The 27,754-nt window shown below is 45.2% G+C and overlaps 1 protein-coding gene and 1 non-coding gene across 3 annotated transcripts; both read right to left on the reverse strand.

Moving 5' to 3' along the window:
- Positions 1–1,667: 1,667 nt before the first annotated feature.
- On the reverse strand, positions 1,668–27,672 carry Ppp1r8 (protein phosphatase 1 regulatory subunit 8). Of its 2 annotated transcripts, XM_075946390.1 has the most exons (7): positions 27,566–27,672; positions 25,408–25,468; positions 16,534–16,687; positions 14,831–15,051; positions 12,293–12,437; positions 7,606–7,670; positions 1,668–3,003 (listed from the first exon to the last, which is right to left on the reverse strand). In XM_075946390.1, the coding sequence occupies exons 1-7, from the start codon at positions 27,619–27,621 to the stop codon at positions 2,650–2,652; spliced, it is 1,056 nt and encodes a 351-aa protein (XP_075802505.1). In that variant the 5' UTR covers positions 27,622–27,672; the 3' UTR covers positions 1,668–2,649. The 2 variants fall into 2 exon arrangements, with proteins under 2 accessions (XP_075802505.1, XP_075802506.1); XM_075946391.1 differs by lacking the exons at positions 25,408–25,468; positions 27,566–27,672 and adding an exon at positions 21,546–22,730.
- Positions 22,566–22,730, reverse strand: LOC142834529 (small Cajal body-specific RNA 1). The gene has a single exon (XR_012907620.1).
- Positions 27,673–27,754: the final 82 nt, after the last annotated feature.

Raw genomic sequence — 27,754 nt, forward strand, 5'->3', positions numbered from 1 at the left:
CACCCGTGTGTGTATCCCTGTGGGTGTGTGCACCCGTGTGTGTATCCCTGTGGGTGTGTGCACCCTATGTGTGATTCCCTGTGGGTGTGTGCACCCGTGTGTGTATCCCTGTGGGTGTGTGCACCCGTGTGTGTATCCCTGTGGGTGTGTGCACCCTGCACCCGTGTGTGTGTATCCCTGTGGGTGTGTGCACCCTGTGTGTATCCCTGTGGGTGTGTGCACCCGTGTGTGTATCCCTGTGGGTGTGTGCACCCGTGTGTGTATCCCTGTGGGTGTGTGCACCCGTGTGTGCACCCCTGTGGGTGTGTGCACCCGTGTGTGTATCCCTGTGGGTGTGTGCACCCGTGTGTGTATCCCTGTGGGCGTGTGCACCCCTATGTGTGTTTTCCTGTGGGTGTGTGCACCCGTTTGTGTTTCCCTGGGGATGTGTGCACCCTGTGTGTTTCCCTGTGGGTGTGTGCACCCCTGTGTGTGTTTCCCTGGGGATGTGTGCCCATAGTGTTGACCTTGAGTCAGTTCCCTGAGGCAGTCTCTCACTAACCCTCGAAGTTTTGGATTTGGCTAGACTGGCTAGCTAATGAATCTGGGGATCTGTCTGTCTCTGGCCCCCACATCCCTGTCCCCAAGTTAGGGATTATATACCTATGCCATGAAGTGTGGTTCTTGGGGTGCTAGGGACTTGAACCCAGGCTCATGTACTTATGTGCCATGCACTTTACCGAGACACCCCTTATTTTGTTGCTTCTGTCTTTTGAGACAGAGTGGGTTTCTCCATGTAGTCCTTGCTCTATAGACCAGGCCTCGAACTCTAGAATCCCCGCAGCTTCTGCCTCCTGAGTTCTAGGATTAAAGGTGTATGCTACCACTTGCCTCTACTGGACATTTTAAAACTTCAAAAAAGGAGAAACTGAGACACCAGCAGGCATAAAGGAGCGACGACAGACAACTTAGATTCATCCATCCCTTCATGTCCCTTGTCCAGGTAGCCATGTAAACCTGTGCTTGGAATTTCACAGACAGCTTATATCTGAGCCCAACTCTCCTTAGGAGAGAAAGCCCCACAGCACGCAGGAAGGGCCTCAGGGGATGACTAGTCGTTAGACTCTGAAAAGTATCATGAGATGAGGACTCACCTGTACAGACTGGAGACATCTGCCTTCTGCACTATGGTTTCATCTATCTCTACTCCTTCGCGGCTGCTTCTGCTGTAAGCTCAATCCTCTTAACAGGGGGTTATGTTGCTGAGGTTTGAGTTGCCCAGGCAGGCCCTAAACTCATTATGCAGCTACGGATGACTCTGAGTCCCTGGTCCTACCATCCTTGCTTCTCAAATGCTGAGTTAACCTGTGTGACTGGAATTTGGTCCCTTCCTAGAAAGCCCTGTCTCTGCAGTGAATGAGACTCCAGGACACACCAGCCTTAAGCCTTGCCCACACCCCTTGCTTGGAAGTACCTGTTCTATGTTCTGACCAAGAGCAGCAGCTACCTCTTCAACCCTGAACCCTGGGGTCTCAGTCTGGGGGTTACAATCTGTAATGAGAATTTTCACATTCTTTGGGGGCTACTTTTATTTGTGGTAATTACAGGGGGCAGAGCACCAACTCCCAGGACAACAGTCATGCCCCCTGACAAGTGTCTCCAGGCAACAAGACTCAAGACCACCCAAATGACAAAAGTTACATTTAATTTACAATGTAATAAAGGTTACAGGTAAAAAGCTACACTTAAAGCAGAAAAGGCCCTATTACACAAATGTACAAATCTGTACAAAGCTCATACAATGGTTCCTACCTTGTCTCCTGTTAGCCAGGTCTAGCCTGGAGCTCTGAATAACCACAATGCTCCACTTGGGAAGGGGGATTTCAGGGGGGAGCCTCCAAACCAAGAGCTGGGCACTGTCCTCCTGATACAAACCTGGCCTTTGCAAAGTACAGTCTTTTCCTGTTCATCGTGAGCCACCCTAACTGGTCATATTCTTAAGAAACTGCCTCATGGCACACACAAAAGTTGATGCCACAGGAGGGCAGCACAGGAACTAAATGCCAACTAGCAAGTGGAGTGTTCCGAGTGGACAAGGAAAACAGGTCAAGTCTAACAATACCGTAAAAACCCATAAACCTGTGCCCATGACACTGGCCACAAAGGGAACTCAATGGTCTCACTCCAGCAGGAAGGACAGAGGAGAAAGGCCTAACTACTGGACCTCAAAACCATGGACCTAAGAGAACACTTGAGTTTACACCTTGGTTTAATAAATGAAGAATGCCAACCAACCTGGGATCCATGGCAACCATTTTGCTACCTGGGACTCACAAGGGAAATGAATTTAAATGAGGCTACCGCCTCCTCCACAGCTCTGGATTCCACCTGGCCATGTGTGCCGAAAACGGCCCTAGGTGGAGGCGGAGGGAGAGCACCAGGGCAGTCTGCTTAGGGCCTGGGGAGCCTTTCTCCACACTTCCGTGTTCTGACTCAGGTCTCTAACTGGCACTTCAGCCCCACCCCTAGTCTCAATATTACGAATTAGGGGCCCAGGAGACTTTCTGAAAGACGATACCGCACACACAGAAAGTTTCCTCCCTAGTTCATTAGCCCCTTTGCCAGCCTCCACCCATCCCACCCATCCCACCCGCTCCATAGCCAAAAATATCAAATCAGTAAGGAAGGTGTGGGCTTCTTGCCAGGCCAAGCCTCTTTTGCGTATTTCTTCTTCTTGGGTTCGTTTACAGCTTCAGGGTTATAGACTGCAGGGTTTGGTGTGGGGTTTATGGTCACTGCCGACGGCACAACAGGAGTCAAGTCCACATCAGGGGCGAGGTTCGGGTATGGCATGGGCAAGCCACCGATGAGTGCTGTCCCATGGATGCCATGAGGTTGGGAACCTGTTTCATTATGTGTGGGAGGCAGGCCCCCGTATAGTCCTCCGCTGAAGGCAAAGTTCTGTATGCGCCTGCTTCCTGTCTCCTCCAGGCCCAGGGAGCCAGAGCCCTCCATCCGTTTCTTCTGTAGTTTGCCATAGGAGAGGGGAAAAAACAGAAAGGAGATATGAGGTGAAGCCCTAATTTCTTTCCATTCTAGCCTTAGAAAGCTAACACTTGGGAAAAGTTCCACTTTGTAGCCCATTGTTCCTGAACTCTCTCTCAGGGTCTGATGCCAGCTAAGCAATGGCTCTTTTTATGTCTTTTGAGACAAGTATCTCTCTTACACAGTCCTGGAACATTTTTTGGGTTTTTGTTTTGTTTTGTTTTGGGGACAGGGTTTCTCTGTGTAGCTTTGGCTATCCTAGAACTCACTCTGGAGACCAGGCTGGCCTTAAACTTGAGAGATCCACCTACCTCTGCCTTCCAAGTGCTGAAATTAAAGGTGCACATCACCACTACCAGCTAACAGCAATGCTTGATTATCCAAATCAAGCTGAGAGAGAGGACACTGCTGTGTTACCAAAGCCACCTTTACCTTCAGCTCTATGGAACCCCACACCTGCGACCTCCAAGGGTACACACTCACTAATGTGCACATTCCCACATAGATACATACACACAACTCACAATAAAATGAGCAAATGACTACCCCCTGTTTTGGTTTTTCAACAAAGGGTTTCTCTGTGTAGTCTTGGCTCTCCTGGAACTCACTTTATAAACCAAGCTGGCCTCAAACTCACAGAGATCCACCTGCCTCTGCCTCCCACGTGCCAGGGTGTGTACTACCAGAATTGACTAGGACCATTCTTTATTTGAAGGGCAAAACCCATCCTCTCTTAGGTTGATGCTAAGTAAGAAATTAAAGTGATAATTTGCTTATTTTGGGGGCAGGGGACATAAGAAGTGCTAAGTCCATGTTGGGTGCCCAGTTCCTTTGGAAACTTATTTCTAAGATGTAGGGCAGAGGCTCACTGTTACCGTACAGCAGAGCCTGTTCACAGTCACCCAGCTAATCAGTTCTGACTCTAACTAGGGCTGGTTTACTTCCCCTCAGGCAACGTGGTCTCTGCACCAAGGAAGACACCATGTTCACTCAACTGGCACTATGTACTATATATAGCTTTGAACTTCTGGACCAAAGCAATCCTCTTGCCTCAGCCTTCTAACTAGATGGGAACAACAAGCATGCACCACCCAGTTAGGTGCCCCCTTTTTTGTTTGTTTGCTTTGTTTTTACAAGACAGGGTTTCTCTGTATAGCTCTGTCTTGGAACTCACTCTAGACCAGGTTGGCTGCAAACTTAAGAAATCTACCTGCCTACATTTTGAGTGCTGGGATTAAAGGTGTGCACCACCACACCTGCCTGGCCTTGGGTGCCCAATTTTTAAACAGTTCGAGAGTAATCAAATTTGTGTCAAGAATGTGTGTGGTTCACTAGGGACCCAGAGCCAAGGGGAGAAGACTAGTTTTAAAGGGTTGGGGAACACCCTATCTCAAATGAGGTGGTGGTCAAACACACACATCTGGGTGTCAAAACTCAAACTACAAATACAAGCTGTTGGGATAACAGACACGCATGCGTTTTACCACAGTAACAGCGACACAGAGGCGCCTGCTGGCTTTGTATGGTAACAGAGCATACGGAAAGATGGAGAGAGGAGCTCAGGAGAGTGTCAGGGTTACGGCATCCTGCAGAGACTCTATCACACGGCATCACTTATGTGGAACAGTTGCCCTGTCCAGGACTCTTGCTTGTTGTATCTAAAAATTTATTTATTAAGCCAGGTGGTGGTAGCAGCACACCTTTAATCCCAGCACTCAGGAGGTAGAGGCCAGCCTGGTAAACAAAGTGAGTTCCAGGACAGCCAGGGCTGCAGAGAAACCCTGTCTCGTATCCCCTCCCCACATAAAGTGCACATGTGTATGTCTGTCACAATACACTTATGGGAGCAGAGGACACCCTGCAGGAGCCAGTCCTCTCCTACCCTGTGGACACTAGGGTTTGAACTCAGGTCAGCAGGCTCGGTGTCAAGGACCTTTATCCACGGGCTGTCAGCTGTTTTTGATAAAGAATCTAAATGGAGCCAGGCTGGTGTTGAATTTGATTATGCAGTTGAGATGACTTTGAACTTTTTATTTATTTATTTTTTTTTAAATATTTATTTATTATGTATACAATATTCTGTCTGTGTGTATGCCTGCAGGCCAGAAGAGGGCACCAGACCTCATTACAGATGGTTGTGAGCCACCATGTGGTTGCTGGGAATTGAACTCAGGACCTTTGGAAGAGCAGGCAATGCTCTTAACCGCTGAGCCATCTCTCCAGCCCAACTTTGAACTTTTTAAAAAAGTTTTCAAGATAAGGTTTCTCCGTATCGACCAGGCTGTCCTTGAACTCAGAGATCCACCCGCCTCTGCCTCCCGAGTGGTGGAATTGAAGGCAGGTGTTGTTACTGTCCAGCGACTTTGAACTCTTGATCATCCTGCTTCCACTTCCCAAGCACTGCAATGATAGGCACCATCAAGTCCCCACTCCTAGAGTTTTGTTATTATTAACTTAAAGATGAAGCAGGAACTCTGACATAACTTGTCAATTTACTTTAATGTAAATGGGTTCCACAAGTGTGGATTTAAAAAACCAGATGGAAGACATTTGGGGAAAAGAAATCATCTCTCCTGGGAATATGTAGTCTTTTTTCCCTTTCTGGCTCATTATTACTCATACAATAAAGTGTAACAACCATTTATTTTTGTACTGCTGGATTGAGCCTAGATGCTCTACCATTATGCTATTCCTCTCGTCTAGCCTAACAGCTCTTACCATGTAGTACGTATTAAGAGCAATTTAGCTAGATGGTGGTAGCGTACGTCTTTAATTTCAACATTCAGGAGGCAGAGGCAGATCTTTGTTGAGTTTGAGGCCAGCCTGGTCTACAGAGCGAGTTCCAGGACAGGCTATGAAAAACCCTGTCTCGAAAACAGAGTAACTTAGATATTTAAAGTGTGAAGAGCTGGGAACGGTGCCAGTCAGAGAGCTCCACCCTCAGCACCAATGCAGAGAAGTGTGCAGGAACCAGCAGATAACACATTTTCTGTACCTGACCTGGGCACCTGGCTGAGACTGTGAGTAGTCTAGAATCCATTCCTTACAGGGGTCAAAGACGACTGCCTTCTAAAGACCGAACAACTCAAACCTCCTTCAGCAATGCTGATTCACTTCTTGCCAGCACTTTGGGCACCTATGTAGCAGGTATTTTGTCAGGGTAAGGGGCAATGTGTATCCTTTAGGCAGTTCTACCCACCAAGGAGCTCAACAATCTGAGAATGAGGGCATTTTGGTAAGCTCTACCACTCCATTCCTAAACACACCGATCTGTAAACCTAACATGAGATCTAGACAGGGTCCTCAATTTGTGCCATTCCTGTGCATACCGTAAGGTCATGGCTGGGGTAGAAGAGGGAGCTCAGTAGCTATGAGCACCTGTTGCTTTTGTAAAGGACCCAGGTTCAATTTCCAGCACCAACATGACAGCTCAAATCATCCGGAACAATAGTTCCAAGGGACCAGACAGTCAGTCTCTTCTGACATCTGAAGGCATCAGGCACACACATACAAATTCATGTAGGCAAACATTTATATACATAAAAACAATAAATATATAAATCTTTAAAAAGCCATAATAACTTTTTTTGGTTCTGTTTTTCTGAGACAGGGCTTCTCTGAGTAATGGCCTTAGCTGTCCTGGAACTCACTTTGTAGACCAGGCTGGCCTCAGACTCACAGAGATTCACCTGCCTCTGCCACCCGAGTGCTGGGATTAAAGGTGCATGCCACTAGACTGGCAAAATAAGTTGGTTTTTTTTTTTTTTTTTTTTTTTTTTTTTTTTTTTTGGTTTTTCGAGACAGGGTTTCTCTGTGGTTTTGGAGCCTGTCCTGGAACTAGCTCTTGTAGACCAGGCTGGTCTTGAACTCAGAGATCCACCTGCCTCTGCCTCCCGAGTGCTGGGATTAAAGGCTTGCGCCACCACCGCCCGACCAAAACAAGTTTTAAACCACATCAATGTTTCTCTTTCAACTTGAGCAAGCAGAGAAGACAAAAGGAAGGTAGAGCCATCTGCCTGCTGAGGGAAGATGACTACCCTTCCAGAGAAAACTGTTAGTACACTATTCTGGCTGGCCACCTCAAGTCCTTGTACGGGGACTCCAGGATTTTTGAGACACAGGGTGAGGGTCTCCCTGAAAATGGGAGGAGGAGGGCTGGAGAGATGGCTTAGCAACTGAGAGCACTGGCTGCTCTTGCTGAGAGCCCAGGTTCAGTTCCCAGCATTAATATAACAGCTCACAACTGTCTTTAACTCTAGTTCCAGGGAATCCAATGCTCCCTCAGGCTTTCTAGGGCACCAGGCATGCATGTGATATATATATATAAAATAAATTAAAGAGATCTTTTTTTTAAAGGGAGAGAAGCACCAGATGTTTTAAAATTACACAGATAAACAATCATCTATATAGGACAGTCCCTCCCCCCTTTTCTCTTCCTTTCTCCTTTTTTTTTGGGGGGGGGGGGGTTGTTGCAGAGTCAGGATTCTGCTAAGCATATGCACTACAACAGAGTTCTATCCTGAAGGTGGTTTGAGCCCAGACTACTTAGTATTTCACACACTCTCAATAGGTGTTTCCTACCTTGACCGGGACCACTGCAGTCTGCACCATGTTCCGGAAGCGACCGACAGAGGGATCCACATCCTCTGCAAAAGGATATGAGAGCAGGGTTGGAAGAAAAAAGGATTCTGTACACCAAACCATCAGCTTGTTCAAACGGGAAAATACAGCTAAGCTAATACTAAGTACTAACACGTTAAACACATTAATACTAACGTGTTAAGTCTTCCCAACACCCCATGAGGCAGGGACTGCTGAACCACCTTGAGTAGGTAAGAAACAGACCAAGGTTTGGAAGAGACAATGCACTAGGTCGGTCCGGTTGCCCGAGACAGGAGGGGCCAGGACTTGAACACAAGCAAGCAGAACCAGGCCTGTGTGATGCACTGCCTTCCCAGAAGCTTTTTTCTTTCCTTTTCTATATATTTCTCTTTTGAGGGCTGATAAAACAGCAGACCATTTTAGTGACAAATGTAATGACAAGTGGCCATAACCACGTATACTGCCATGTCTGTTCACCAGCAAAGAACAGGTTTAGGAGTTCCCAACTCTCACTAGAGGGTCTGAGCAGCCTGTCAAAGCAGTTCCTTTTCTTGGCTTAAGACACACCCCACTACCCTACAGAGCTTCTGGACTCACTCAAGAGAGGTACGGAACCCACTTTCAGTCACTCTTTCAGCCTCAAGCACTGGCTACCATGCAGAGAAGAGTGTGGTACTACCCTGCCTTTGAAGAATTCATAGTACCAAACCACAGGCTACAACACATCACAGGTGGATCTCTCTGAGTTCAAGGCTGGCCTACATACACTTCCAAGCCAGCTGGGGCTACATAGTGATACCCCGTCTGAAAATGGAAAACTCTGGATTTTCAGTTTTGCACAAGTGTGGATAAGTGTGTGAGTGCATGTGTCCATGGAGTACAGTGATGTGGGAGTGTCATATATCAATCTGTTGATTTCATTGGTTAAGCAATAAAGAAACTGCTTGGCCCTCATAGGTTAAAACATAGGTGGGAGGAGTAAACAGAACAGAATGCTGGAGAAAGAAGCTGAGTCAGTGAGTCGCCATGATTCTCCCACTCCAGACAGACGCAGGTTAAGATCATTCCTGGTAAGCCAGCTCTTGGGCTACATAGTTTATTAGAAATGGGCTCATCCAGGTGCGAGAGTTAGCTGAGAAAAGGCTAGATATAATGGGCCAAGCGGTGTTTAAAAGAATACAGTTTCCGTGTAATTATTTCGGGTAAAGCTAGCCGTGCGGGCGGCCGGGTGCCGGGGACACAGCCCCGCCACTCCTACTACAACAGCACAGAAGACAACGTCAGATCCCTGGAGCTGGAGTTACAGGTGGTTTGGAGTTGCCCAAAATAGGTACTAGGAATGGAACCTGGGTCCTCTGCTGAGTCATCGTTCCAGCCCCAACACCACAGTGTCAAGTACTCTCCAAGCAGAGAGGTGGCTGGGCTGCTCCACAATGAATATAAAGGTGGCATCACCAAAGGCTGAGTGAGTAGAAGAAGGCACATAAAAACTTTAAGCAACCATTAGCTTAATATCATCACAGAAAATGAGTGCTGTTTCTCAGGTGCCACCACCTTAAACTTTTAACACATGACATTAAGTCAGGCACTGTGGCACACACACTCAGAAAGCAGAGGCAGGAGAAATCAGCAATTCAGCACTGAGTTTGGCTACATGAGATTCTGTCAGGGGCATGAAACAAGAAATAGTTCAGTCAAATCTAAGAGCACTGGCTAGAGCACCCAGACCCCATTCCTAGCACCTACATGGCGATTCATAACATAGAACAGTTGCATAGTCCCTGGCTACTGCAGGCATGCATGTGGTACAGACACATTTGCTGGCAAAACACCCACACACACATATAAGTTAACACATACATTAAATATATAAATAAATAAATAAATAGCTATACAAATTAAAATAAAGAAAACAAGGGAACTGGAGGGATGGCTCAGAGGTTAAGAGCACTGCCTGCTCTTCCAGAAGTTCTGAGTTCAATTCCCAGCACCCACATGGTGGCTCACAAGCATCTGTAATGAGATCTGTTGCCCTCTTCTGGTCTGGTGGCATACATGCAGACTGTATACATAAGATTTTAAATCTTAAAACAAAAAACAAACAAACAAACAAAACCCCACAATGGTCTTTAAAAAAAAGGAACATTTGCTGCTCTTGAAGAGGATACGGGTTAATTTCCTAGTACCTATACCAGGTAGCTCACAACCACTTTAACTCAAATTCCAGGAGATCCAATGCCCTCTTCTGGCTTCTGCAGGTACACGGTCCACATACAACACATCTGTGTGTGTATATATATATGTACACATGCATGAGAGTGCACGCACACACCAAAACCAAAACCTTGCCATGGTGGTATGTGAGCTAGGTAGCCTAGCTTAATCAGTTTCTAGGTTGGTGAGAACAAACTCCTCGGGGCTGGAGAGATGCCTCAGTAAGCAGGTAAGCACTATGATGCCTTGCCTAACTAACACACTGTGTGGTAAGGCTCCATGGTGCTGATTTCTGACTTCTTTTTTCAAGCTAGCCTAGAACATACAGCACTTTGGTTTCCGTCCCTGGTACTGAAAACTATGAGGACCCCTGAGCAAGCTTCTCAGATTGGACATCTAGTCTGCCTGAGCATTTCCTTTAACACCACTGCTCTGGGAAGGATCCACTCCATGCACTATCAACATGTACCTGCCACTGGACAGATGCCCCAGGTTCGTCACAGGTCCCCCTCTCCTAAAGGCTTTTCTTAAGCACCTATGCATGCATTAATATATGTATCTCTCTGTGTGCAGAAGTGTGTGTCTATGGAATTCTTTTCTTCTAATACAGAGGTTCTGGTGACCAAACTCAAATGCAAATGCCTTTACCTGGCAAGCTATTTTACAGACGGAGGATTTCTTTTAATTGTTTTTATGGTTTTTTGTTTGTTTGTTTGTTTGTTTTTTTCGAAACTAGCTTTGGGGCCTGTCCTGGAATTCACTCTGTAGACCAGGCTGGACTTGAGCTCACAGAGACCCGCATGCTGCCTGGTCGTCTTTCTAAACATAACCCACAGGCTCTGGTTTTGTCCTACTGGAGCTGGGCTTCCCTTTGTTCCCTTATAGCCCCAGCATCCAGAGGATTGGACAGATGACTGAGAACCAGGACTCAGGAGCTCACTAAGGACTGCACAAGGGTGACTGTCACAACCTTCTCTTACTGCAGTTCTGAATTGCACTTGATGAGTCCCAATATACCCTGAACCCAGGCTGTTCTAATTGAAGGAAAACCCCCTACGTCACTGGTCATTCCTGGCCCCACACCCCACCATGGGCTGTCAGTGAAGCAGAGGTCCCGTTTAAATAACTGATATTTTTTTTTTTTTTTTGGTTTTTCGAGATAGGGTTTCTCTGTGGCTTTGGAGCCTGTCCTGGAACTAGCTCTGTAGACCAGGCTGGTCTCGAACTCACAGAGATCCGCCTGTCTCTGCCTCCCGAGTGCTGGGATTAAAGGCGTGCGCCACCACCGCCCGGCTAAATAACTGATATTTTGAACTTGAATGTAGAACTTGCAAGTCATTCTCTCAGCATCTGAGCACACTATGCACGTGCTGCCACTCGGCACCGCCCATCTGTCAGTCACATGAGATGCAACAAACCGGCAAACTCAGGGGTCTGTGGTGGTCTGGATAAAAATTGGTCCCCATAGGCCCACAGGGAGTGGCACTAGCAGGAAGTTTGGCCTTGTTGGAGTGGGTGTGCCACTAGGGGGTGGGCTCTAAAAAGCTCAAGCCTGGTCAGTGTGTCACTGTCATTTCCTGCTGCCTACGGTGAAGATGCAGAACTCTCAGCTACCTCTCCAGCACCCACCACGTCTGCCTGCATTCTTGGCATGCTTCCCGCCATGGCTGTAAGGGAGGAAGCCTCTGAACTGTAAGCCAGCCCCAGTTAAATGTTTTCCTTTATAAGGGTTGCCCTGCCACGGTGTCTCTGCACAGCAGAAGAATCGTAAGGCAGCACCCTTCCCTACAAACTGATGCCCTCACCTTGCTGTCATCTCCACACAGACTGCAGGGGACAGAGAGGAGTTTCTAATGTAAGTCATGGTGGTAAGATGGCACTCCAACCTTAGAGCTACCAAACCCATTCAGAACCGGAGACAAGAATGCTGTTTTGAGTGAAGGTAGCAAAAGCCATACCTCACTTAAACCTTCATGTACCATGACATACTGGGTGAGTAGAGAATGAGCTTGTTTATATACTATACAGTTCATAGCCAATCCTTTAGTCCCATCTTTTAAATGGTAACTAGATAATGCCTGGATGCCCACAGTACTGCGCTAGTGAACTGCAGAGATCATCTCTCACAGGAGAGCACCTTCTAGCTAATTTCAGTCAGGAACATCCCCAATGCCCACAGACTGTGCTTGCTACTGAGACCTTAACCTTTCCATCAAAAGAAACTAGGGGGCTGCTGGAGAGATGGCTCAGCAGTTAAGAGACTGGCTGGCTACTCTTTCCAAAGGACCTGGGTTCAATTCCCAATTCCCAGCACTCACATGGCCGCTCATAACTGCCCATAACTCCAATTTCAGGGAATACGACACCTTCACACAGACATACATGCAGGCAAATCATGAATGTACATGAAATAAAATAATTACTAAAAAAAGAAATTAGGGAGCATTCTTACCTGGGTTGATAATCTCATCGTCTTCACTGAAAGTCACCCGTGAGTTCTTCCTCTTCCTCTTTGGTCTCTGAATGTCCAGATTTCCCTCCTCAATAGTGAGAGTTGAAATCCGTTTGTTGTGGGCAGTGTTGAACTCTGTCAAGTTCTAAGCCAAGGTTCACAAAGGAAAGGCTAGAATTAGCACATAGGGAGTTTTACAGAGAAAATACTAAATAAAAGGCGATAAAGCATCTGGGGCTTCCACTGACCTCCCAAGGCCAGCGAGACTGCCTTCTGCCCTCAGAGGATTCACACTGTCCTAATTACAACTATTAATAGAGAACACGGAGCATCCTCACTGACCATGGGAGAGTGCCATTTAAACGGAGGGGAAAGGCTGGGATGGTACAGGGTGCCTCTGAAATGAGGTATGGTGGTTTACTTTCCTGGTCTTGAAGGAGCGCTACCATGACTTTATGCCAAGAATTAAAACTTCAAACAATCCTCCTGCCTCACCTCTGTGTGATGAAGTGCTGAAATCACAAGAATGAGTCATCATACCTGACTTTCTTCGTTAAAATTCTTAAGGACACTGGCAGTGCATTTAATTTTTGGCATTACCATCTTGCCAGTCTTCTTCCTGCACCTGGCCTCAGCTCTACTGACAATTACCCATCCATCTATCTCATGATTAATTTGGCCGTAGCACTGCTTCCTGCTTCTTTTCACTTCACTGGACTTTCTCTAACCTGTACTGCAGCCTGAGGTATTTCAAAAATTCACGGAGGACCTAACACACTGAACTGAAAGACAGAGACACACAAGAGCCTGGAGGGGAACAGACAAGAGTGACTAGCAAGCACCAAGGCCCCTAGACATGAGGCTACTTCATAAGAAAATGACTTCTCCATTGTTATTTGCCACTGTTTTCTTCTGGAAGCTGGGAAGCTGCTGTAATGTATAGGAACAGTAAATGTACAGGGCCGGTTAAAACTGTATTTGTACCAGGCAGTGGTGGCGCACACTTTTAATCCCAGCACTCGAGAGACAGAGACAGGCGGATCTCTGTGAGTTCGAGGCCAGCTTGGTTTACAACAGCTAGTCCAGGACAGACTCCAAAGCTACAGAGAAACCCTGTCTCGAAAAACCAAAACCAACCAAACAAAAAAACCCCATGTGAACAGACAAACCACACCACTATAGTAACAGACACATGAAATCACAAATTCCTGGGGTCAGTCTCTTGAAAACAGGCTGGAGATACAGATGGTTGTAGAGTGCTTAGCATGCACCTGACCCTGAGCTTAATCCCCAGTACCAAAATAAAGTGAAAGATTGAAAGAAGAAAATTTTTATCACTTTGAAATTAAATTTTATAAAATGCTTGGCCATATAGGCATCCTTAACTATAAAAGCAAAAATAGCCTCGTCTTTAATTTTTTTAAAATTTATTTTATTGTTTATCTTTATTTTATGTATGTGGATGTTTTACCTGTATGCATGTCTATGCACCATGTGCATGCCCACAACTCTGCAACTGGAGTTACAGATGTTGTTAGACACCATGTGGGTGCTGAGAATCAACCAGGATCCTCTGGAACAATTAACAGCCTGTGAACTTAACCACTGAGCCATCTCTCCAGTCCAAAAGCAATCTAGTCCATTCATTCATTCATTTATTTATTATGTATACAATATTCTGCCTGTGTATGTATGCCTGCAGGCCAGAAGAGGGCACCAGACCTCATTACAGATGGTTGTGAGCCACCATGTGGTTGCTGGGAATTGAACTCAGGACCTTTGGAAGAGCAGGTAGTGCTCTTAACCTCTGAGCCATCTCTCCAGCCCAGCAATCTAGTTCTTAAAGATTCCTGAGCTGTCTGGTCAGTACGAAAAGGGCCAAATGAAGGCAAGTGTTGGCTTTGCTAAGCTAGTGTTGTTCAACAGAACTTTTTGTGATGACAGAGATTACAGTCTTCCATGCGTATACAAGGTGTGTTTGTCTTCCCACGGATAGCAAAACATGCAGATTCTCAGGGGTCTACGCAGGCTCCCACAAACTTTCTATCAACTCTAGATCATACTTAATGAGACCCTTCAACTTTGTATAAAGTTATGTTGTTTACAGACTCATGACAGAGTTGACTGAATTCTAAACATGTTACCCAAAAGTATGTGAAGACAGAATACATGAAATGTGGTTAGCGACTACTGCACTGGACAATGTAGCTCTATGTAGGCATAAGAACAGAGAAAACAGGGGCTGCAGATATAGCTAAGCAATTAAGAGCACTGTCTACTCTTCCAGAAGACCTGTGTTGGATTCCTAGCACTCACATGGTAGCTCTGTAATTCCAGTTCCCGGGGAGCCAACTCCATATTCTGAACTCAGTGGCATGCACACATGTGCAGAGAACCTGGTCACAGCTGGCCAAAAGCACTGTCAAGGGCTCATGACCACACTGAAAGAACCTCCTGCTACTGTCATTCTGAATTAGGAAGAATGGCTACACACTGCAAAAACAAGGGTCCCAAAGACAAAAAATAACAAGGAATTACATCAAGCTCGGTCTCCTCTTCTGGAAGTCCCAGTAAGCCCTTGAGCTCATCATCCTCTCCACCCATCTTCTCGTCTCCTTTAACAGCTGATGGCAACGTCTGAGGTTTCTCTCGCAGAGTGTATGCCCTTGTGGATGCACCAAACGAGACCGTGGAGTCAATAGGAATCTGTTGAGGCTTGTGAGGTTCCAACCGAATGTGACCCAAGAAAGTGCCATGAGCTGGGAATAACCACATCAGAAACGTAAGGAGAGAAGGAAAAAGCAGCTAGTGTTTTTGAAGGAAAGCATCATCTTTGACTTTCTTAGGAAGTCAGCCCACCACTGACCTACCACCCGGGTCCTTGTTTTTTTTTTTTTAATTGGTTTCTTTTTATTTTATATGTGTTGGTGATTTGCCTGTATATATGTCTATGTGAGGGTGTTCTGTCCCCTGGAACTAGAGTTACAGACACTTGGTAGCTGCCATGTGGGTGCTGGGGATTGAATCCACATCCTCTGGAAGAACAGCCAGGGCTCTTAACTGCTGAGCCATCTCTCCAGCCCCCAGCCCTTGGTTTTTGAGACAGGGACTCACTATGTAGTTAGGGCTAGGTTTCAACTTACTATGTAGTCAGTTTGGACTCAAGTGAATTATGTCAACCAAACTGACTTTGAATTCATAATTCTCCTGCCTCATCGAGTGCTGGGAACATAGACATGTGCCACTATGGCTGCAGAAAGAAAACCTTTTCAAGATGAAGTCATTGGGTTCACTCCATCTTGTCCTGGGTTAGGAAGCTCTGCCTCTCTTCAGTGGATCTCTCACACACCTTCAAATCTGTTCATCTCCACAATGAACACCACTGCCTGGTCTCTGATGCCAGAAAGGCTGGCTCCATTCTGGGTCCAATCTAGCAGAAGCCATGCTCAAGGCACAAGGCGAGTACTGGTGTGATCTGCCCTCTCTGGCTACAACTCTAAGAACATGAAAACTGGTGGCATCGTGAGCTTTCCCCAGCACAAGAGAGGAGCCAAATCCTACCAGAGTCTGAATTTTTCCATGGCAGCACTCTACATGCTATGAAATGGAAAGAAAAGATAAGTACTTCTAAGACAAAGCTCATGGAGTCCTTATGTAAGGAGACTGGGAGATGTTTGTCTGTGGGTGCTCGGATGGGTGGGAGGGTCAATCTGATGAGCAGAGAAGTACAACTTTGCACATTTTATTCTATTTATCATGGCAAACAAGCAGACTTTAGCAGTCTACACCAGCAAGTCTCAACTGCATCTCTGTAGACTATTTAAAGCAAAGCTTAAAATCTTATTAAATACAGTGTAATTATGAAATTAAAATTGTTTTAATTCAGTTAAAGCAAAATATACCTGGGATAAAGAACCTATTGTAAATAATAAAGGTTGCTCAAAACAAGCATTTTGTAAACATGCTACACTGCTGCATACCAGTGACACTATTCATGATTTCAGCTTCAGCTGATCAGAATTCACCATAGTCTCACAAGCACTTCAACATCACCATTCTGAGTTCCTTCATGCCATTTTTATTTTCTCCACTATCTTTTCTCCTCAGTCAATGATTTAAAAAAAAAAAACAGGAGAATCTCAGAAATAAAGAAGAGCCGGATTAAAAAAAAAGTTTTCCAGCCCAAGACCTGGAACAGCATTTCAGTCCCCACAGGGAGTGGGGAAGGGGCAAGCACTTACTGCTGTTGAGATCTATCAAGAAAACTCTCTTCAGGTGCTTGTGGTAAACCAGGGCCGCGTGGACTCGAGAGCAAGACTGGTGATCGATGGTGAAGTCACACAAATCAGGGTTTCTCCCAAATAAGTAATACTTCTTCTCATCAATAATCAGTTTCTAAATAAATATGAAATTGCATTATTACTTCAGTCTTACTGCAACTAAGTTTAGCAGAAACTTCCAAACATCTAAGTGAAGGGTCTTGAATAGGTAAAACTTCCAGCAGTTGAGAAAAGCATCTCCCATTGTTAAGTCTAGGGTCTCATGAGATCAGTGCAGGGGCTTTCCCATGCAAGCTTCTGACCATCATAAGATCCAAACTGGGAACATCTTCCACAGGCACACTAGCTCCAAACTGGCCAGCATGCATTCTTCTCTCACTTTTAGCTAATATAAAAACATACTGACTAGGCAGTGGTGGCACACGCCTTTAATCCCATCATTTGGGAGGCAGAGGCAGTGAGATTGAGGCTAGTCTGATCTACAAAGAGTTTCGGACAGCTAGGGCAGTTACAGAGAGATTCTCTGTCTTCAAAAACAAACCAAAACAAAACAAAAAAAAACCCAAATAAAACACCCAAAGGTTCAGTGGTTAAGAGTACTGGTTGTTCTTCCAGAGAATCTGGGTTCAATTCTCAGTACCCACATGGCAGCCTACAACTGCCTGTAACTCCAGGGGATCCCACATCTTCACAAAGACACTTGCAGGCAAAAGACCATTGCACAAAAAATAAAAATAAGTAAGTCATTAAAAAAAAAAAAACAACCAGCTGGGTGATGGTGGCGCACGCCTTTAATCCCAGCACTCGAGAGGCAGAGGCAGGCGGATCTCTGTGAGTTTGAGACCAGCCTGGTCTACAGAGCTAGTTCCAGGACAGGCTCCAAAGCCACAGAGAAACCCTGTCTCAAAAAACGAAAAAAAAAAACCAACCAGAAAACATATTATTCCATTAGTTCATTCTGTCCCCTGCAGACATTATTCACCCACTCCATGATTGCCACTGAATTTCCAAACAACAGGCTTCTTCCCCAAGGTAAGGGACTCATTCAAGTTCAGCAAAAATGTCTTCAGGGCAGGACTGCTAGCTGAAGAATAGGGATCTGGGCTTTTGAGCAGCAAAAATAAATGTCTTTACCTATTTCTAAATACTTCTTTCAAGTCAGTGGCACAAACTTACCTCAAGAATGTTCTATGAGCCAGGCAGTGGTGGCACGTGCCATTAATCCCAGTACTCAAGAGGCAGAGGCAGGTGGATCTCTGTGAGTTCAAGACCAGCCTGATAACTGAGCGAGTTCCAGGAGAGCTAAAGCTACAGAAAAAGCCTGTCTGGAACCCTCCACCCCCATGCTTTCTGTACAGGCCCACCTCTATGCACTCAAAGCAGTTTACTAGGCTAAGACTTTTTGACAGAGGATTACATTTCATCTTGCCAAACACAATTCTCCACAGTATAGAACTGGTATAAAAAAAAAACTGTTCTTAATTCTATTAAATGTAAGTGGCCTCTCCCTGTGAGATAAGAATTCTTGTATCCATTTTCTTTTTCAAATGTAACTCTGGGGACTGAAGAGATGGCTCAATGATTAAGAGTAGTGACCGCTCTTCCAGGTGATGTGGGATTTCCCTCTCTCTGTATGCTGTGATTACCATTAATGAATAAAGAAACTGCTTTGGACCTATAGCAGGGCAGAACTTAGCTAGGTGGGGAAAACTAAGCTGAATGCTGGGAGAAAGAAGGGCAGAATCAGAGAAGCCCCCCACCCCTACCCCACAGACAGACACTGGGAACTTTACCCGGTAAGCCTCAACCACACGGCAATATACAGATTAATAGAAATGGGTTAAAATTAATATAAGAGTTAGTCAATAAGGAGCTATAGCTAATGGGCCAAACCATTAAGTCTGTATGCCTGAAGGCCAGAAGAGGGCACCAGACCTCATTACAGATGGTTGTGAACCACCATGTGGTTGCTGGAAATTGAACTCAGGACCTTTGGAAGAGCAGGCAATGCTCTTAACCACTGAGCCATCTCTCCAGCCCCCTAAAACAAGAATTTAATTAATACAGTTTCTGTGTGATTATTTCGGGTCTAGGCTAGCTGGGTGGCCAGGAACCAACAAGCAACCTTTGTTCAACACAGAGGACCTAGGTTCAATTCCCAGCAACCACATGGCAGCTCACAGCTGGCTCTAACTCTAGTTCCAGAGGACCCAACACCCTCACAAAGACATACATGCAGTCAAAACACTAATGCTCATAAAATAAAAATAAGCCTCTACATGGACTAGGCTAGCCTCAGACTCAGAGAGATCTCCTTGCCTTTATCTCCTAAGAATTGGGATTAAAGGTTTAAAGACACCATATGTCGCTAAAACAAGAATTTTTTAATTTTTATTTATTTATTATGTATACAATATTCTGTCTGTATGCCTGAAGGCCAGAAGAGGGCACCAGACCTCATTACAGATGGTTGTGAACCACCATGTGGTTACTGGGAATTGAACTCAGGACCTTTGGAAGAGCAGGCAATGCTCTTAACCGCTGAGCCATCTCTCCAGCCCCCTAAAACAAGAATTTTACTAAGGGCCAGAGTGATAGCTGAATGCCTTTAACACCAGCAATCAGGAGGTAGACAGGGGAGATCTCAAGAGTTAGAGGCCAGCCTGGGCTATATAGTAAGCTCCAGTACAGCCAAGGTCATTATATAGTAAAACCCTGTTTCAAAGGAGTAGAAATAAATAGGGTTGAAAAGATGACACAGGGGTTGAGAACACTGGCTGCTTTTACAGAGGACCCAGATTTGGATGCCCAGAACCCACATGATGGATCCTAACTCTAACTCCACTTCCAGGGAATGTGACTTCTGGCCTCCACAGGCATCAGGCATGCACACAGTGCAAATAAATGTAGGCAAAGTACTCACATACATACAGCACAAATACCTTTTCCCTTAAAAAAAAAGATAGTTTGATCAGTAAATGAGTTGGAAGGGCAGAAAAAGGAAGTGCATCCTCTGAGCTGAATCACGCGCTACAGTCGCAGGATGAAGGACACAGGAATTACTATTGACGCATTCTTATTTCTAGCCTGACACTAGTGGTCTAGTAATGTAGAATGAGCACTGGATGACCATCATTTAATATGCTGTCTTTTTCATTTAAATACAAGGTCTCATTACGTTCTGGAGCCATTCCACCCTATGTTCCTAAAATCTCCGAGATGCCAGGATACCTATTACCTTAAAACTTCAAGCCAGGCAATGTGGGGTACACTTTTAATCCCAGCACCTGGGAGGCAGAGACAGGGGGATCCCCAAGTATGAGGCCAGCCTGGTCTACAGAGTTAGTTCCAGGTTAGTCAGGGCCACACAGAAAAACCCTGCATCAGAAAACAAAAAGAACTTCAGAGGTTAAGGCAAGTTCAAGGTCAGCCTAGGCCCTATTCTCATTCTCTCTTACACACAACAACAAAACAAACCTGAGAAAAGCCAGCAGAAAGCTTAGAAGAGATGCACAATGAGGTAGAAAGCCAGAAACCAAGATTATCTATTCACCCTTGACTAAGCCCTTGAACTCAAAGTAGGTAATGTCCCAGGAAGGGGTCTCACCATTCAGGACGCAGGCATTAGTGTCCCCACATCTCAGGCAAAAAAAGACTTCTGGCATCGTTAGCAGCAACAACTGCTATGCTCTCACCTGTCATATGTTTTATAACGTATGATCGGTGATGACAATCCCCTAGAGCTGACATCCTTTCCATTCTAGAGATGCAATATTGAGACATACCAACCCCCTTACATTTAAAAAAATAAGATAAAATAAAATAAAGAAGCTGGAGAGACAGCTCAGTGATTAAGAGCACTGGCTGCTCTTCCAGAGGACTGGGGTTCAATTCCCAGCACCTACATGGCAGCTCACAGCTGTCAGTAACTCCAGAGTCCAATACCCTCAGACAGGCATACATGCAGGCAAAACACCAATGATCATATAATAAAGAATAAATTATTAAAAAGTAAAATAAATAAATAAAATTCAAATCTACTTAATTTTACAACTTACTATTTTTTCTTTCCTTTTTAAAAAACAAGATTTCATATATTCCAGGCTGGCCTCAAACTTGCTGTATAATTCAGAATGATCTCGGCCTGGAGAGATGACTCAGTGGTTAAGAGCATTGCCTGCTCTTCCAAAGGTCCTGAGTTCGATTCCCAGCAACCACATGGTGGCTCACAACCAACTGTAATGAGGTCTGGTGCCCTCTTCTGGCCTGCAGACATACACACAGACAGAATATTGTATACATAATAAATAAATAAATATATTTAAAAAAAATCAGAATGATCTTGAACTTCCGACCCTCCTGCTTCTACCTCCTAGGTGCTAAGATTACATACATATACCACAAACCCATTTAAATTTGAGCATTTAAAAATGCCAGCCATGTGGTAAATGCCTTCACTTCTAAGTAGAGGCAAGTCTCTGCGAGTTTCAGGCCAGAGCTACATAGTGGGACCCACCTTAAAATAAGGTTATTTTTACTTTATGAGTTTGTGTGCAACATATGTCATGTGTGCAGGTGGAAGCCAGAAGAAGGCATTCATCCCCTAGATACAGATTTATAGATGGTTGCAAGCTGCCCAACCTTAATATAAGGAATTGAACTCAAGTCCTTTGAAACGACAGAGATTCTCAATGGCTTGAGCCACCTCTCCAGATCCCAGTTTGAGCATTTAAAACCTAACCTCTACATTATATAATTTCCTTAATCCATTAGTATTAAAGTATAAACCAGCTATGAATGTTTTAAAGAGTAAATAAAGCTGGGAGGGAGGGAGGCAGAGGCAGGCGGATCCTTGGGAATTCGAGGCCAAGCCTGTACCCCAGTGGAACATGATTAATAAAAACCCAGAGACAGAAATATTGGGGTTCAACCTGAAGGTCAGAAAAGCAAAACAGCCAGCCCCTGGCTCTTACCTTTACTTCGGTCCGAAAATGGCGATCCTGCCTTCAGGAATCTCAGAATGAGACTGTGTGAGAGCTGTCTCCTCCCATCCTCTCTAGTGCTGGGATTAAAGGCTTGCACCATTACCACAGGGTTTCTATGGCATGTTAGTATGGCTATTGGGATTACAGACATTGCCTGGTCTGTAAGGCTGATCAGTGCAGCTGTTTTATTCTCTGAATTTCAGGCAAGCTTTATTTATTAAAATACAAATGAAACATCACTACATCCCAGCATTAAGGAAGCAGAGGCAGTAGGATCACAATAAATCAAAGGCCAGCCTGGTCTACATAGTGAGTTCCAGGAAACTCATGGGGTAGCTCCTGGGACTTTGACTCAAAACCACACACATGCTGCCCCCTCCAGAAAAAAAAAAGTTACTATTAAGACAATGGAAGCCTGGTATAGTGGCTCCGGCCTAAACTCCCTGCAGTTTGGAGGCTGAGACAGGAGGACTACTATAGATTCAAGGTCTGCCTGGGCTACATAGTAAGTTCTAGAACTGCCTAAAAGACTCTGTCTCAAAATGGTGATTGGGGAATGCACTCATTATTCAGAGGCAGAGGCAGAGCTCTGTGAGTGTGAGGCTAGCCTGATCTACATAGCGAGTTACAAGCTGTAATGGAGAGTTCTGAAACATTAACACCGTCTTCTAAGGTAGCATTTATGAAGGTTGAATCTCACTGTATTTCTCACTCATGTTTTTATGTATGAAGATTGTGTCCTCACTAACTTGTCTGCTAATAAACCAGTGTTCACAGTGGGTTACAAGCAATGATTCTAGGCTGCAAAAGACATTAGAGATTGAGTTGGGGGGGGTTCTCATATTACAGGCACACACATTCACAATCAATAGCATACCAACCACAGAAATGTTAAAAGGGAATATTAATGAAAAACACTTCTTATAATTAAGAAAGTATGTTAAAAAGTGACTCAATCATGCAATGCTCTTGCTCTAATTTTTGGCTAGCTATGGCTGACCACTATCCAGATGTGCCTCTGAGTTATAACTCAGAGTGTGTCTTTACACACTGGGCCTAAAAGACTCATGGCTTTTACTTTAATATTGCACTTCTTCAACCCAACTACCACGATATATCACAAGCCTTGAAACAAGACTAGGATATAGATAGCTCGGTTAGTATCAAGTGCTGGTCAAATCTAAATCCTTAAAATAAATACACCTAGGCTAAGGGGTACAGTTGAGCAGTAGAACACTGCCTAGAATGCACGAGACCCTTGTCTAATCACTAACTAGCCTGGGAAAACACACACACACACATCTCAGGTCTATTCTTTTAATTGCTATCTATGGATTATAATTTCACAATAGTGTGCAACTCAGCGCATGTAGAACTGAAAGATAAGAACAATACCAGCAGCCGGGTGGTGGTGGCACACGCCTTTAATCCCAGCACTCGGGAGGCAGAGGCAGGCGGATCTCTGGGAGTTCGAGGCCAGCCTGGTCTACAAGAGCTAGTTCCGAGACAGGCACCAAAGCTACAGAGAAACCCTGTCTCGAAAAACCATAAAAAAAAAAAAAAGAACAATACCAGCAGATGGAGACCAATAATCATAGGGTGTTGAATAAGGTAAAGGCCCTTTGAAAGACTTATTCATTATGTATAGTGTTCTGCCTGCATGTATGTCTGTGTGCGTGAATTGGGCATCATATCTAACTATAGATGGTTGTGAGCCACCGTGTAGGTGCTGGGAATTGAACTCAGGACTTCTGGAAGAACCTCTGATGGTTAACCTCTGAACCATCTCTCCAGTCCCTTACATGCTTATTCTTATTGCAAACTAAAGATTTACTGAGTTTTAGTAACAAAATAAATCTTATCTTTAAATTTATTATTATTATTTCTCTGTTTCTGTGTATACTGGAGGAAACAGGCAGTGTAGGAGGTCAGAGGATAACTTTGTGTAGTTGGTTCTTTTCTTCCACATTTAGATGAGTTCCAGGGATCCAACTCAAGCTGTTGGGCTTGTATAGCAAGCCTTTTACATGTTGAGACAGCTCTCCAGCACACAAAGCAGATTTCTATGTCTTCAAATTTCACACTAGTCTACATAGCAACAAAAATTTTTCCTATGGAACCACCTGGAGTAAAAGAGGTTTCCAGATATTTTTAATTAAACTAGTTCCTAGAATATCCATTTGAGATGCCCCCTTCCATGAAAGATCTTTTCCATAAAAGAACTCAAAAGGGCTGTAGGAGACAGGCCATTTCTCCTGCTATGCCACCCCACCCCACTTCTAAGACTCCTCACTTTTCAAGCTAGCATCTGTATGTTTATTATATACACCAAGAAAAAAAGAATTACATTTAGAGCCGGGCGGTGGTGGCGCACGCCTTTAATCACAGCACTCGGGAGGCAGAGGCAGGCGGATCTCTGTGAGTTCGAGCCAACCTGGTCTATGAGAGCTAGTTCCAGGACAGGCTCCAAAGCTACAGAGAAACCCTGCCGGGGGGTGGGGGAGCAATTACTTTTAATAATAGAACTTTGAAACTAATGTCTAATTATGAAACCAGTGGACTTACCTCTCTTTCTTGGTACATAACTACATATGTTAACACAAATAAGCCTGATATGATGACTCACACAATCCCAGCACTTGGGAGACTGGGGTAGGACTGACGACCTAGGACTCTGAAACCGGCCAGGTTACACAGTGAGTTCCAGGCCACTATGGGCTATAGGAGTGGAACTTTATCTCAAATACAGAAGAATAACATCCTAGTCCTTGAGAAGCAGAGGCAGGCAGATCTCTGTAAGTTCCAGGTCAACCAGGGCTACATAGCAAGGTCTTGTCTCAACACCAATCAAACAACAAAACCCTAATACAACCTAACAGCTAATCATTGCACTTTAGAGTTTGGTGTGATAGAGACTCTAAAAACCTGTGCAGAAACTGTAATTCCAACAAAAATTTCCTTTATAGTATTTAACTATAATTGTATTTATGTGTCTCTCTCTCTCTGTGTGTGTGGGTAGAGAAAGAGAGAGAGAGAGAGATTGATTCTGTCTCTCCCGTTTTTTCCCAGTCAGGGACCCAATGTATAGTCCTTCAACTCCCAGAGACCTGCCTCTTTTGCCTCCCAAGTGCTGAGCTTAAAGGTGTCTGCCAGCGTACTTTGCTTCTACCCTTAGTTTTAAACGAACAGATTTCAGTTCCATTTCGTTTTCTTTTTTGACAAGTGTCCTACCTAACCACACCATCCCAAAGGAACTAACCCTTAATCTCATAGAAGCAGCTTCAATTTTAAACTCAATTTATATCATAAATTTCCTCAGTTATTGTAAACTATGTATCCCAGTTTGTCTGGGCCCTGCAGGCCCATGACCTGTTAAAAGCTATCTCCATTTGCAAGGTGAGAGAAATAATGAAACACTGAGTGTCGTGGGAGAGGAGAGTGTTGAGTGCTGGAGACGGAATCTAAAAAGGTTGTTCAAACGTTAGACAGCCACTCTATTACAGACACACCCCCAGTCCCATGAGCTTTTAACAGGGGGACCAAAGAATAAACCAAAAAAAAAAAAAAAAAAAAAAAAGCAAACAAACAAACCAAGCTGGTGTGGTGGCACACACTTAATTAGCACTGGATGGCAGGGACAGGCAAATCTCTGTGAGTTCAAGGCCAGCCTGGTCTACACAGGGAGCTCCAGGATAGCCAGGACTACAGAAAGACCCTGTCTTAAAACAAACAAAAAACCTTAAAAAACAAAAACAAAGAAGAAAATAGCATTGCTGAAAACAAGCAAAGGAGAAGGGTGGGAAAGTGAGTCACTGGTGAAAACCTCTAGAACGGGGGTGTATTTCAATACCTCGATTAGCTTGTCTCCTTTCACTACATCCAGATGCAAGCCAGGTGGGGGCTTGCCTGCCCTGGAAAAGAAGAGGAAAAAGAAGCATTTTTCAGGATGAGTCCATAAATGCCTTTTACAGTCCCTACCCCATTCAACATCGTGGCTTTCCTGCCAGCCTATAATTAGCTCGTGTTCGAACAGAAGTGTCACGTACTTCACTGTGAGATCTTCTTTCTATCTACCTTTGACACTTTCTTCCCAAGTGATTCAATTGTTCCAGAGGAGATTTTGGTGGATCTGAATTTAGAGCAGACCAAAAAAATAAAAATAAAAAAAAAATCGCTGCATTTTAACACTGGCTATGCACTTCAGAGAGAAAGCAGCTCAGGGTATAAGTATGTCTCTTCACCTAGAGAGGTTTCTTCTTTTTGCTTGTTTTTTTTTGAGGCAGGGTCTCATATATCCCAGGCTAGCCTCAAACCCTAGTGGGTTTGTATCTGAGAATGACCTTGAACATCTGAGCCTCCTACCTTCACCTTCTCTGTGCTGGGATTAGAGCATACACCACTCTGCCTGGTTTAACCTGGGGTTTTACTCTAAGACAGGGTACACCAGGTGTTTTGCTGGGCACAGAAGCACACATCTGAATTCCCATCAGGAGGATCACTAAGTTCAAGGCCATCCTAGTTTATATAGCAAGTTCCAGACCAGCCAGGATCTTGCCCCCAAATAAACAAATGTTAAACCAACAAAACAATAACAAAAATTAGTTTGGGGGCTGATCGATATTAGTCTCACCACAAAACTAAGCAGAATCTATTACCCCATGAACTCTTGAGACCAAATCAGATGTGTAATAGGGGAACTAGGGCAAATCAAACTCATGCCCCCTAAATCAAGTATCTTGAACAGGTCTTTCTACAAAAACACAATTAACCGAACTTTTCTCTATACTTCGCTTTATCATCCAAAGGCGATGTGTGCATGTCAAGTCACCTGACAATTAATGACAGGTGATCTCAAAGAGTCTCTTTATATTTGGCTGGCCCAAATCTGAAATCAGTGCAGCCAGGGACCGGTGTGGATAAAGAATTTGTAGGCTGAAGCAAATGCATATATATATATTTTTTTTAAAGCTTAAAGAAATCCAGAAAACAGCCAAACATTCATTTGCTTCCAGAGCCCTTACATTTGCACAGAAGAAACATACCGTATCTGTCTAATTGAAGATTCCACCGTCATCTCACGGTTCTGCTCCAACATTTTATGGCACTAGCTGAAAGGGCAGTGCATTGGACAAAAGCCCATTTTGTTGAGAAACAGGTTACAATGAACATTAAAGCCAAAATGTATTTTCTGGATATCCTATGATGTGCGTGACTCGGGCCTAGGAGCTGAGAAGGACGCGTGGGTTTTGCCCTTGAAGGTCTCAATGTAACAGAAGACCGACAAGTAACATGTTAACAACCGCGAGGAGCCGCAACAGCAGAAAGGGCTCTAACTCGGGGGACATCCTCGTGCAAAGCAATGCGTATTTATCCATCCTGCACCCTACTCAAACCACCTCACTACTCCTATCAACTTCCCGTGGGATGAAAAGGATGTATTCCAGCAACTCCTGGTGTCTTTTGTACCGAGCTTCGTGCTGGTCTGGTCACCGAGAACAAGGGGCTAGTTCCGCGCCATCCCTGCCCTCGGGGAGCTCCCCAGTCCGCGGGAGGAGGGTCAGCACCGCCTTGAGGATGCAGCAGCCACGGAGGGATGCAGCATCAGGTAGGGCCCGGCTAGGGAAGCCTGCTCGTGCGCGCCCGGGACGTTCACCACGGGGCCCAGGTATGATGCTCCCGGAGAGCACCAGGCTCTCAATGAGTTGGGGCAAGTTAGGGGCCAAGGCCTGAAGCACCTCGGCGAGCGGCTGATCTCCCAAGGGCTGCCTCAAGTGAACGCCTTCGAGCCCCCCAACCTCGGGATTCTTCGGAGCCTGGGCCCCGGTTCCTCCACACGTCGCCCGGCCCCTCGCAGCGGACAGTTTTCCCTCAATCATTCCAGGCTCCTTTGGAGCCGTTCGTTTACTTAGAAAAAAAAAAGAAACAAACGAACAAAAAAACCCAGCCTCCCTTCCTGCCCCGGTTAGCCCACGCCAAGCCGCTCCAACCCCAGCAGCCCCGGCACTCACCAAGTCGGGCAGTCGAACAGCGGGAGGCTGGAGCCGGAGTTCGCGGCTGCCGCCATCTTGCGTCTCCCCCTCCCATTTGGCGGGCCCGAAGCACGCCGGGAAACTGAGAGGCCGAAAGGGAAGAGGCGGCCTCCCAGCAGCCTGTGCGCACGCAGGCACGCACTCACGCACAACGCAAGCGCGCTCTCG

Source organism: Microtus pennsylvanicus, chromosome 13, assembly GCF_037038515.1.
Source record: "Microtus pennsylvanicus isolate mMicPen1 chromosome 13, mMicPen1.hap1, whole genome shotgun sequence".
In the NCBI taxonomy this organism is placed as follows: Eukaryota; Metazoa; Chordata; class Mammalia; order Rodentia; family Cricetidae; genus Microtus; species Microtus pennsylvanicus.